Raw genomic sequence first — 12,365 nt, 5'->3', positions numbered from 1 at the left:
GTTACTTAATAAAAGATTTAAAATATTGCTTCAGAATAATACTTGGATATTTTACTGAATACATTTGTACTATTGGAGTTATGAATTGTAGTAAAAGAAATATTTCTTTTTCTATATTCTATATTTTCTATATTCTATATTTTCAAGAAATTAGAAAATGTGTTTTTAAGGCTTCAAAACGTGCCTCAGGATCAATTTGAAACATGGTTCAATTCCGATCCAGAAAGGTTACTCTATGCCTTTAAAGTTCAGGGCACGAGAAACTTTAGTCCCTGTCCTTGAAATCACCCCCCAGTGACTGAAAGTTGAACAGTATGGTGCAGTAAGGTGAGAAAGGGGTTCTCTACTGACAGGAGTGTCACTAGACCCCGTTTTGTTCCCACAAACAGCCTGAGCAAGACAATCCACACATCTGACATATACATATTCTAACACATTCAGCTACATTCAGCTACAATGCTCCTATTAATCATTTGTACACTGATTAGCCACAGCACTAAAACCTCGAGTTATGTACTTAACAAAAAAAAAGGTGAAATAACTAAAAACATGTTTTATATTCTAGTTTCTTCAAAATATCCACCCTTTGCTCTGATTACTGCTTTGCACACTCTTGGCATTCTCTCGATGAGCTTCAAGTGGTCGTCACCTGAAGGAGTTCCCAGAGGTGTTTAGCACTTGTTGGCCCCTTTGCCTTCACTCTGCGGTCCAGTTCACCCCAAACCATCTGGATTGGGTTCAGGTCCGGTGACTGTGGAGGCAGGTCCAATGAGAAGGTGTGTCCAAAATTTTTGCCTGTACTGTAATTCTGGCATGTTCAGATACCATTAATATAAAATATAATATAAAATGTAGCCGAACAGTGTCCTATAGAGAACATTGTTCAAGATTGAAGATTTATTTCAAGATTGGTTTAGGGTGGTAGTAGCCCAGTGGTTAACACACTCGCCTATGAACCAGAAGACCCAGGTTCAAATACCACTTACTACCATTGTGTCTCTGAGCAAGACACTTAACCCTAAGTTGCTCCAGGGGGGACTGTCTCTGTAACTACTGATTGTAAGTCGCTCTGGATAAGGGCATCTGCCAAATGCCTTAAATGTAAAATGTAATGTAAATGTTTATTGTATGTATTGAAATGTTTCACACAGACCCGCCCATAGTGCAATCATAAAAGATATATATGTATATACACATTAAACTAAACAATACTAACTAAAACTAAAACCTAAATACTGTATGGGTTATCTATATAAAAGAAAAGTAAAACAGAGTTTTACACAGGCCAAAACACCCAGAGGTGGTACGAGGCAGACAAGGCGGGGGTCACTAATCAGGGTGGCGTATGTTGGTTTTATCCGCAGGCAGACGGTAAACATCAGGGTTAAAGACGCCCACTTGCCTCGGTTTAAACCCCGCGGCCCTGATTTATGAGGCAGGACGACAACTTGAGACCTCGGACGAAACGAGCCTGGACATGATGGTGAGTTTGTTCTTTTTTTTTTATATCAGAGCACCTGCTGCTTGCTGTATTGTACTGAATTGTACTGTCAGATCAGCCCGGGGTAACACACCTTGGTGACCTTGGTGTGACCGTGGCAGAGCAACCAGCAACTAGAGTCGAAGATTTTCCTTTTGGTATTGATTGGGGCTTCGGTAGGACAAATGGAAGAAGCAATGGACCAGATCGCACAGAAGAGGGCGCCATGTCGTGAAATTTAGGAAATTCGTCTCAATAGAAAACTCATCCAATTAACACACAAGCTCGTTGAACTTTTGAATGGCCGCCAAGCAGAAGCATTTAGATTCGGGGAATTAGGGAATAAACAGCAAATATGGGTTAAATGAGTTAAAACAGACACCATAATAAATATAAAATAAATATGTATAAAAAGAATCAAAATAATTCTTTTTTTTTTTTTTTTTTTTTGTAACGCATGTTTAATTGGCTCATTTGCATGCGTAATTGACCGCAGGTGTAGTGGCTCGTGGTTTTAATAAAACTTCCCGTGCGCGGCACAGACCTTCCGCCCCGAACCGAACCGGAGCGAAGCGAAGCGAACATGCTGCCGCTGCCGCTGCTCGTGTTCGTGCACTGGGCGCAGTTCAGCTGCGTCCAGCCCTCTTCGTTCGGCAGCGGGGCCGCCTATCAGCAGGAGGCCCGGTGGAAGCGCTCCCCGCTGCAGCTGCCGGGGTACTACCCCGTCCGGGCCTCGGCCGTCCGCAAAGACCTGTTCAAACCGGCGCCGGGCACCGGGGGGACCGGGACCAGCCCCGTCCCCGACGCCATCACGTCCATGCTGCTTCCCACGCCCGTCCCGCCCCCCGGCGCCGCCTTCGCCGCCGCGCCCGGCCCGGTGGAAGCCCTCTGCCACCTCGACCGCATGTACGTGCGCATCCAGAAAGTCCTCTTCAGCAACGCCAACGCGTGGAAGTACCTGTCCATAGGGACGTGTCCGGTCAACCAGAACACCGCCGAGCACTATTACTTCCTGTACTACCTCAGCAGCTGCGACATCAGGCGACAGGTACAAGCGTCTTGTACAACTCTGGGGCTCGAACCCGAGTCGCTCGCACGTCGCAACACGGGCTTTAACCATTTAATTAGTTATTGGTGGTACGGAGTAAAATTATCCTACATCTGGCAACCACAGAGTCGCAGGTTCAAACCCCACTTGAAGTGAAGTGATTGTCACAGCAGCACAGCACATGGTGCACACAGTGAAATTTGTCCTCTGCATTTAACCATCACCCTGAGTGAGTGGTGGGCGGCCATGACAGGCGCCCGTGGAGCAGTGTGTGGGGACGGTGCTTTGCTCAGTGGCACCTTGGCGGATCGGGATTCGAACCGACAACCTTCTGATTACGCTAGGCCACCACTGCCCATCGTGGTGCCATTGTGTAATCCTGAGCAGGACACTTAACCCTGAGTGTCTCCAGGGAGGGGACTGTCATCTCTACTGATTTGTAAATCGCTCTGGACAAGGGACTAATGGTCCTGTAAAAATAAAAGTTCTTGTTTTGGATATTATAAAATGTGGTGTTTTGTGAGCGCCCCCAGACCAAATTAATAATTGTTAATTTTCCAGGACTTTGATGACTACGTTACGTTCTCCAACACTCTGTATTACAAGCCAGAACCCATTGGCCAAATTTTAAGAGAGCTTCCTTTTTCTGTTCCAGTTACATGCAAGTACAACCGGTAAGCGTTTTTCAACATTTATTTATTGTTAAATAATTATTATAATTTCTCAAGTTTACTTGTGCTTTTTTAGATTTTTTAGAACATACACCATTGGCTTCTTTCCCATAATAAAAGGAGGCACTGTGGTCAAAAAATTCAACGCTATTCCTGATTCCAGAATTATACTGTGTGATGGTAATGGCATTAGTTTTTATTAATTTTATGCATGTCCAGAACCCACGTGCTTGCATCTCAAACCCTGGTGTTCCTCTTTCCAGACTCATGGAGCCCACTCGTTGGTAACCAGAGTTACGTTGTGGGGAAGCCAATGAATTTTGAGGTCAGAAGGGCCGTTGGCAGTGCCGGTAACTGGGCCTACGTCAACAAGTGCTTTATTACGGCATCGCAGGATCCAAACTCCTCTCCCAGCTACACCGTGATTGATAATAACGGGTAAGGGTCTCTGCACGATATTTTACTTGGACGTGCGGCGTTACAGCCACCTCTGGGTGTTTGTTCTTCCTGTAGATGCATGATTGATGGCAAGAACAGTCCTGATTCCAAGTTTATCAGCCGTACAGCATCCTCTTTGAGGTTTTCGGTCAGTGCTTTTGTCTTCAGTAACAGCACGTCTTCGCCAGCATCACCGAGGGTAAGGAAACCCTCGATCATTCCCATATTGGCAAAGTATTTTTTATTTATTTTATTTTTTTAACCTCAATGAAAATTTCATCTATTTGGATCCTCTACTGTGACACATGGGCACGTTGTCCCTTTTCCTCAAACACAGACACTTTTCCTGAACTGTCAGCTGTCTCAGGGGCCACCAACACCATCCGCTAGTGCCAAGTCCTGCACATATGACCTAAAGACCAAAAGGTAAGTGTCCATGGATAAGTATTTTCACTGTGGCCCTGTTTTTATAGTGTACATCTGTGTGCCCAGTTGGAAGGAGCTTCTTGGAGACTACTCTGTCTGTGCGTGCTGCGAGTCTTCATGTACCACTCAGCCCACAGGTAAACGTGTGGTGCAACGTCACCAGTTGACTACATACATATGGCAGGTTGAATGTTGCAGGGGTTCCAAGAACAGGAATTTTTTTTTTTTTTTTTTTGCCCAAGCCACCATGCCAAAATGTCTGTGTGTCTCTCTCACTCTCTCTCTGATCTAGCCTCTTTAAAAATGCTCACCAGTCAGGCCTTTGATCTGGCATTTGATCCAGTGATGAACGAGCCAACCATGCAGAAGAAAGCACCTCCACATAGGTCATTCAAGGTCTCGAAGGAGGCAGATTTCTGGGATGCTGATTAAGTGTATATAAATGGTCGATTTAATAAACCTAATTTTAAAAGAGCTTTGGTGTCTGAGTCCAGTCTTTTACATGGTAAAGTAAGTAAATGGTAAGGTTGTAATAATAATAATAATAAAAAAAAAAACACTTTCACGAACATGTAAAGTTTGTCACCTTTTAAACCGGTTCTCATGGCTTCTCTAATCCCATGGAGTGTCCTCCTGTTAAGTTTCTGCTTCAGCTACTGCTAGCCATCTTGCTGCTGCTTGATAGGTACTCTTGAATGAGAACTGGGTTGTTGATGAGCATTTCCTGAAAGTGCTTTACAGTCATCAGATGTTCACTCCTATGTTGTACGAGTACGTGAAAGAGGTTGACCGGCAGCGACTGCAGAAACTCCCGGGGCAGCCCGGCCTCTGGTGGTACAAGCTTATTCCCAATAAAAGCGTGACTGAGCCATCCATCCTGGATGCTCTTCTTAAGGAGTCTGAGCATGTCATGCAGCCTCCTGTGCATACAATCCGGTCTCCAATCTGAAGGCCTTTTGTCAAGGAGCAGGTGTATTAACACAGTCTTCAGGTGGTAGTTTGTGAGCGTACTGCTGCCGGTAAGGCCCGTCTGCATCCTATTCAGAAAAGACAGAAGCTGGAGGCACTGGAGGTGACAGGAATCTTCTGGAAGAAGTTTGCCGTAGTGCTTCAAGACAAATGTCTCATAGCTTGCGAACGATATTTGCCAGATTAAGTCAGAGGTCTTCTCTTCTCTCATGGGTGCCAGATGGGAGACTAAATAAGCCTGGGTCCCTTTCAATTCCAGAACTGGCGTGAGGTTGAAATGTATGGCCTTGCCTGATCGAAAACGTATTCTGAAGGCCGGAGAATTCCCTTGCAGAAACTCAAGCTCAAACTCATATTTGTGCGATATTTGTGCCCAGGCTTTGGCCACACGTGTTCGGAACCACCTCACAACACTGGTTCTGGACAAGCAAGCAGTGTCCTTAAAGCACAGAGGACCATTGACTGCTTCTGTTATTCCGGTCGCGTCACCGGTATGGAGAAGGCACAATGTGTCACTATCCAGATTGTTTTGACCGCAAGGGCAGCTACTTGCCCCTTTAAGCATTTTTACTTTTGCACAGCCCTGTGTGTCTGACGTGTCCGTAGAAACCTGGGAGTCCAAAATCTGAAATTCTAAGCTGTATGGGGGTTGTGGTCCAATTGGGACCCAGAGGTCACAGGTCAAGGTTTTCCCTGTAGCCCAGGACTCGTACAGGCTGCCAACACCGACCCACTCTTTGATGTCCATGTCAACTTGGCTGTCCGACAGGTTCCTAGCGGCCATAAGCAGGTCATCTGCGAAACCCTCCACAAATTCGCACACCCTCCAGATCTTGTGGGTGGGGACATAAACAAATCTGCGGTAAAAACAGCTGAGCGTTCTAGAGTCTGGAACACATACCTCAGCAGATATTTGGGCTGCTTTGGGAGTGTCGTTGTGGTTGGGATCCAGGATGCGTTCATTCTGGGAGTCTCCTCTTGCTCGTCTCATAAGGAAGCGAACTAGGGAGATGATGGAATAGGCGTTCCACAGATACCAAATGTAAGTACTGTCTGTGGAATAATCGCCGGGCTTGCGCTTCGTTGTCAATGATTCCTTTTTATTCGCTTTCATATGGCACGCCAGCAAAGACTTGTCATCAAAGTCCTTCTTTAGAGCCGTTGATCTGTCCATCTGAGACTGATCCTGTGCCTTTTCTGCCATGTGTGCACGATCTTCAGGGGACATGGCAGGCTGGTCCCATTTGTGGTGTGTCTGGGTGATCCCTTCTGATACTTCCTGTTGTAATGCCTCTTGGAAGCCTGGTTGTAAATTGTACGAGGTGGGGTTCTTCTCCATTGCTTCAGGCTTTTCATCCGGTTGTGACCACTCTTTCCATTGTGAATCTTCCTCATCCTTTTGTGACACCGCATTTGAACCCTGTGTCAATATTTGACGACTTTGAGCCACTTCCTGTTCCATCTGTATTGTCTCCCAGGCAACAAGTACAAGCTCTTCATCAAGTTTTTTCCTCTCTTCCCGCAGCCATCCCTCCCGCTCCTGCATGTCTGCGATGAGGTCATGGTCCTGCTCCGGAATGAAGTGTTCTTTTGGGAAGAGGAATCCAGCAATAACAACAATCACGCACAAAAGAGTGTCCTGCATTGTGCCTGCACAAGAACGGTTCAGAGTTTAGTGTGAGTGCTGCAATGGTTTGGTGTGTATGAGAAAAAAAAACATTCTGTATATCAAATTTGCAAAGCTAGACCACTTTTAAAAGGGGTTATGATTGACATTTTGTTATATTAAGATAAAGTGAAGTGATTGTCACTTTACTTAGGGTTAGGGTGAGTGAGCAGTTGGCACCCATGTGCCCGGGGAGCAGTGTGTGGGGACGGTGCTTTGCTCAGTGGCACCTCAGTGGCAGCTTGGCGGACCAGGATTCGGACCGGCAACCTTCTGATTACGGGGCCGCTTCCTAACCGCTGCGCCACCACTGCCCCACTGCAAGATATAAATATATAAAATATATACTGTATATATTTGCAAGATATGTAGAAATTAATGAATGAAGAGTGAGAAAATGGTTGGTGAAAGAACACGCCCTACTTCCTTATTGAGAGAAAAATATGCATCGTCCTTCCATTAATGTACCTTGTTTTTTAAAAAATACATTTTATGTTTAAAGAAATTGCAATATACAGTGAAGCATACTCACATAGCCAAGTCAGGACTGAAAGTATTGTCTAAATTAAATCCAAATCCAAAAACAGCTTTTAACGGCACAGCAGCATCCTGTTCTGCTTCTTGCAGAGGAAGTGACTTGTCAAACGGCCAAGCTGACTGTGAAGGTGCATTTCCTGAAAGCGCTTTTCCTCTTTCTTTTATTTGCGGTATATATTGTTTCGGAATGCCTCCTTTTAGCAAAGTGGCTACCAGACGTTGTAGTGTTATACTGTATGTCATTTACATATTTTAACTTCCCATATATTAGACTGCAAAATAATTTAGGAAGAAGTAGCTTCACCAGAAGACTATAGACCTGTATGTGATGGTATGTTATTATTACATGACAGTGTCGGTAATTAAAACATTGCTCCTTTGAGATTCTGATTCAAACTTATTCGTATTTAATTTGGTATTGACCCAAAGTTAATAAAGTCAAGCAGTCAATACAAGTTTAAAACGGGTCATTTGAATGTGGTGGAGTGTGAATTTGCATGTATTAAGCAACACAATAGCCATTTCTATGGTGACAGCAGGTATGAAAATAAGCCTTTCCCCTTTCCCCTACTCAGATAACCAAAACTCCTGACCTTTAAATGAGTTCTGCCTGCTCATTCTCGCTTCTGTGAACTATTATGAAAAAAAAACAGAAGGAATGCAGACATGTTACATGTATTATGTGCAAAAGGCGTGGTGCTCATGTGAACCACTGTTGTTTCAAGAAGCATTCTAAAGCATTGAAGCCAACTTAAAGCATGCAGCGAGTATGTGTGGGATGGTTGTGTGTTTGGAGATAATGTAATTTAGAAGTGTGTGTGTGTATGTGTGTATGTGTGTGTGTGTGTGTGTGTGTGTTTGTGAGCACTTGCTTGCATTCTGTTTTCTGTGTGTGTGGAAAGAGGGCGGGGTGACATTGCGTTCTACCCTTTTCTTGCCTATGACGGTCTGTCTCTAGTGTTGTCACACTAGAGGAGTTTAGATTCCATGTAAGTTTTACTGTCACCAGTGCTCATCAAAAGACTAAAAGTGCAGTAAGTAAAAAAATTGTTAATGAAAAATTGTTAATGTACAAAGAAAGCTGTAAACTCATTTTAATTACATGATGAAAGTATCTGAACTGACTATTTTTTCCCCCCTCCAGATTGCCACAGGGACGCCACATCCTAATAAATCCCACCCTGTAAATCTGACTTGACCAAAAAGGAAGAACCAACAGAACATCTCAACATGGATAAGTTTCGTATGATGTTTCAGTTCCTGCAGTCAAATCAGGAGTCTTTCATGAACGGTATCTGTGGGATCATGGCCCTTGCCAGTGCACAATTATACGCAGCTTTTGAATTTAACTGCCCCTGCCTGCCGGAGTACAACTATGCCTATGGCATTGGAATACTAGTCATCCCGCCACTTTGGTTTTTCCTGCTGGGCTTTGTGTTGAACAATAACGTGTCTATGCTAGCGGAGGAATGGAGGCGGCCGATGGGCAAACGAAGGAAAGACCCCACTGTCCTGCGCTACATGTTCTGCTCCATATCCCAGCGCTCTCTCATTGCCCCTGCTGTTTGGATATCTGTGACCCTCATGGATGGTAAAAGTTTCCTTTGCGCCTACAGCACCGAAGTGGATGTACACCAGTTTGGCAATGTGAGCCTTCAGGGTCTTTCTGAGGAAGACCTCATCAGGCTCCTGGCCAAAATCCCATGCAAGCACATATTTGATGGGCAAAGCATCATATCACGAGAGGCGGCTACTAGATATCTGCGTTGTGTTTCACAGGTGAGGTGTATATATGGTTGTTTTGTTCCTTTCACCTTCGACCTTGGGAGAGCCAGTTTTCAGAAACTTGAAAAACGTGGCACTCCGTTTGTCAAACTGTTGTGATCTATAAAGTTTCATCTACAATATACCCACTAAGTGAAATCTGTAATGCTGTAACTATACTAATGGTTGAAGTTTGGTTGCTTTACACAGTCTTACATGTGGCTGCTGTTGTAATATGTTCTTCTTTGACATATACATAATATGATTTTTTGAAGAAATATCTTCCTTTACGAACTTTACTCACGTGACTGAAACGAGACAAGACGCGACGTAACTGCTGGTTATGTGATGATAGTATGAAAGAAATATATCATGTGGTATACGTTATTTCTTCTCATTTAATCTCGTTATTATTATGTAGTAATTCGGTTTCCTGTGTCATTTATATGCATCATTGCATGAGGTGAGTCGTAGATATATAGAGGTGGGTTAGCAGGTGGCTGGAAGAAAATAGGAAAATTAAACAAGATGTGTGGTCGAAAAACAATGGAAAAAATGCTGGCCACTGGAATGGATGTAGAGTATTCTTGAGTCTATAAGGTAACATCAGTATAACAATACGACAACCTTGTTTTAATTGTAAAATTTTGTCTTTGTCAATTCTACTGGGTATTATATTGAATGATAGAATTTAATTATTAAAATATTCATTGACTACAACTAGACTAAAATAAGACTAAAATGCTCAGACTTTTAGTCAATTGAAACTTAACCAGACTAAAATGAGTCTCAACGTGACTAAGACTAATAAAGACTAAAATTTCAGCTTGTCTCAAAGACTAGACTAAAACTAAAATAAAGGTAGCCTGCCAAAAAACCCTATAACTGTAATCAATATTGTGAGTTTGTATGTGTGCTAAAAGTTTTGAAAATGACATAAATACTGCTTCAGTGTTTTTAGATTTTTGTCAGTTGTTTCGTGGTGTATTGAAGTATAATAACAAGCATTTTTATATGTTTTAAAGGCTTTTATTGAAAATTACATCAAGTTTGTGCAAAGAATCAATATTTGCAATGTTGGTCCTTTTTTTTCAATACCTGCAATTCATACTGTCAATCAACTTTTGGGCCAAATCCTGACTGATGGGACCCATTCCTTCATAATCAGTTCTTGGAGTTTATCAGAATTTGTGGGGTTTTATTTGTCCACCCGCCTCTTGAGGATTGACCACAAACTCTCAATTGGATTAAGTTTCCTGTCCATTGACCCAATATCCACTTAGTTCTCAATTTGGCCTTATGGCACGGTGCTCCATCATGCTGACAAAAGGCATTGTTCTTCACCAAACTGTTCTTGGATGGTTTGGAGAAGTTGCTGTCGGAGGATGTTTTGGTACCATTGTTTATTCATGGCTGTGTTTTAGGCAAAATTGTGAGTGATCCCACTTCCTTGGATGAGAACCAGGCCCACACATGAATGGTCTCAGGATGCTTTACTGTTGGCACGAGACAGGACAGATGGTAGCGTCACCTTTTCTTCTCCAAACAACCATTTTTCCAGATGCCCCAAACAATCAGAAAGGGGCTTCATCGGAGAAAATGACTTTATCCCAGTCCTCATCTAGTCCAATCCCTGTACTTTTTGCAGAATATCAGTCTGTCTCTAATGTTTTTCTTGGAGAAAAGTGGCTTTGTTGCTGAACCTTCTTGACAACAGGCCATCCTCCAAAAGTCTTCACTGTGCATGCAGATGCACTCATACCTGCCTGCTGTCCTGCTGGCACCCCGATCCTGCAGCTCAGTCATGTTTAGGAGATGGTCCTGGCACTTGCTGGACGTTCTTGGGCACCCTGAAGCCTCTCTCTTTGAAGTTTTTGATGATCTGATGGTTGATTTAGGTGAAATCTTACTAGCAACAATGGGGTTTTAGGGATTCAGTTTATTTTCATGGCAAAGAGGGACTTTGCGTTTCATCTGATCACTCTTCATAACATTCTGTAGTATATGCAAATTGCCATAAAAAAAAAACATGAAGCATCAAACTTTGTGAAAACCAGTATTTGTGTCATTCTCAAAACGCTGTAAGACCATCAATATATTTTCATAATGGAAAAAAAATAGAAATTTTATTTGTAAATGTTTTTTGTTGGCAACAGTTTCACATCCAACCTACTTTTGTTCGTCACAGGCGTTTGGCTGGGTCTTCCTGATTCTCATCACCTTCACCGCATTCATGATCCGAGCCGTCCGGCCTTGCTTCACTCAGGCTGCCTTTCTGAAGACCAAGTACTGGTCACACTACATAGACATTGAGCGCAAGATGTTTGACGAGACCTGCACAGAACATGCTAAAAGCTTTGCAAAGATCTGCATTCAACAGTATTTTGAAAGCGTCAGTGGTGAGATGCGCAGCTTCCACAGCCCGCGCCACGGTGACAGCGATGACGAAGAAGGCAAACACAAGAGTGACGATGACAAGCTGTTAGGCATCCGTGCGCAGGACGACATGAACAAGGTGCTTTGGAACTGGCACACCTGCAAGCCGCCGCTGGACCTGAAGAGTGAAAAAACGGGCCTGAACGGTGATGTGAACGGATTCAGCAATCATGTAAAAAAGGAGTGGGCCGTCTACTACAGCAAAGTGTGAGGAGCCACGCCCGCCTCCCGTCAGAGCTGCTAGAAGTGACAGGACCGAGTTAAGAAGAAGGAGCGGGACGTCTACTACAGCAAAGTGTGAGGAGCCACGCCCGCCTCCCGTCAGAGCTGCTAGAAGTGACAGGACCGAGTTAAGAAGAAGGAGCGGGACGTCTACTACAGCAAAGTGTGAGGAGCCCCGCCCGCATCCCGTCAGCGCTGCTAGAAGTGACAGGACCGAGCAATGGCACAGACCATCAACACTAAAGGCCTTCTTCTTTCATAAGCTAAATTAACTTCTACAGCAGCTTTGAAGTCATTACTTGAATTGATTAACTCTTTTTACGGCAGTATTTTATTGTCTGACGAATATTTGTGTGTTATAATTTATAAAAAAAAAAAAAACTATTTACTATTATTTAAAAGAAATTAGCTTTGTTGTTGCTTTTTACCTCATTCTGACTGAAACCACACTGTGCGCCGATGGCGTAATACATGTCAGCAAATCCTGATAATCTAATGAAAGGTAATCAATAAACCCCAGACATGGTCCTCCCTCTTTCTGATTGTCATTGTGAAACGAAATGTGGCCATCACCAGAAACACCAAGGTGCCACTCAGTGGCCCGCCAAGGTCATCACTCGGTGGCACCTTGGCCGTTTGGCAGGGGATTCGAACCCACAACCATTTATATTTACATTTATGGCATTTATCAGACGCCCTTATCCAGAG

At 43.7% G+C, this 12,365-nt stretch overlaps 3 protein-coding genes across 5 annotated transcripts; 2 read left to right on the top strand and 1 right to left on the bottom strand.

Annotated features, from left to right (window-relative positions):
* The first annotated feature begins 2,125 nt into the window (after nucleotides 1–2,125).
* zp3c (zona pellucida glycoprotein 3c) lies at nucleotides 2,126–4,495 on the top strand. The gene is made up of 8 exons (XM_028970991.1): nucleotides 2,126–2,528; nucleotides 3,090–3,202; nucleotides 3,276–3,379; nucleotides 3,463–3,637; nucleotides 3,713–3,836; nucleotides 3,975–4,063; nucleotides 4,130–4,200; nucleotides 4,356–4,495. The coding sequence occupies exons 1-8, from the start codon at nucleotides 2,298–2,300 to the stop codon at nucleotides 4,493–4,495; spliced, it is 1,047 nt and encodes a 348-aa protein (XP_028826824.1). The 5' UTR covers nucleotides 2,126–2,297.
* On the bottom strand, nucleotides 3,206–7,358 carry LOC114785350 (inositol 1,4,5-trisphosphate receptor-interacting protein). 2 transcript variants are annotated; one of them, XM_028971489.1, is made up of 2 exons: nucleotides 7,231–7,358; nucleotides 3,206–6,682 (listed from the first exon to the last, which is right to left on the bottom strand). In XM_028971489.1, exon 2 carries the CDS (start codon nucleotides 6,675–6,677, stop codon nucleotides 4,713–4,715), a length of 1,965 nt encoding a protein of 654 aa, XP_028827322.1. In that variant the 5' UTR covers nucleotides 6,678–6,682; nucleotides 7,231–7,358; the 3' UTR covers nucleotides 3,206–4,712. The 2 variants fall into 2 exon arrangements, with proteins under 2 accessions (XP_028827322.1, XP_028827323.1); XM_028971490.1 differs by having other exon boundaries at nucleotides 3,206–6,619; nucleotides 7,231–7,330.
* On the top strand, nucleotides 5,948–12,101 carry calhm1b (calcium homeostasis modulator 1b). Of its 2 annotated transcripts, XM_028971492.1 has the most exons (4): nucleotides 5,948–6,074; nucleotides 6,558–6,709; nucleotides 8,380–9,014; nucleotides 11,188–12,101. In XM_028971492.1, exons 3-4 carry the CDS (start codon nucleotides 8,466–8,468, stop codon nucleotides 11,644–11,646), a joined length of 1,008 nt encoding a protein of 335 aa, XP_028827325.1. In that variant the 5' UTR covers nucleotides 5,948–6,074; nucleotides 6,558–6,709; nucleotides 8,380–8,465; the 3' UTR covers nucleotides 11,647–12,101. The 2 variants fall into 2 exon arrangements, with proteins under 2 accessions (XP_028827325.1, XP_028827324.1); XM_028971491.1 differs by lacking the exons at nucleotides 5,948–6,074; nucleotides 6,558–6,709 and adding an exon at nucleotides 8,182–8,269.
* Nucleotides 12,102–12,365: the final 264 nt, after the last annotated feature.

Source organism: Denticeps clupeoides, chromosome 3 (genome assembly GCF_900700375.1).
Source record: "Denticeps clupeoides chromosome 3, fDenClu1.1, whole genome shotgun sequence".
In the NCBI taxonomy this organism is placed as follows: Eukaryota; Metazoa; Chordata; class Actinopteri; order Clupeiformes; family Denticipitidae; genus Denticeps; species Denticeps clupeoides.
This window is presented reverse-complemented; position numbering and strand designations above follow the sequence as displayed.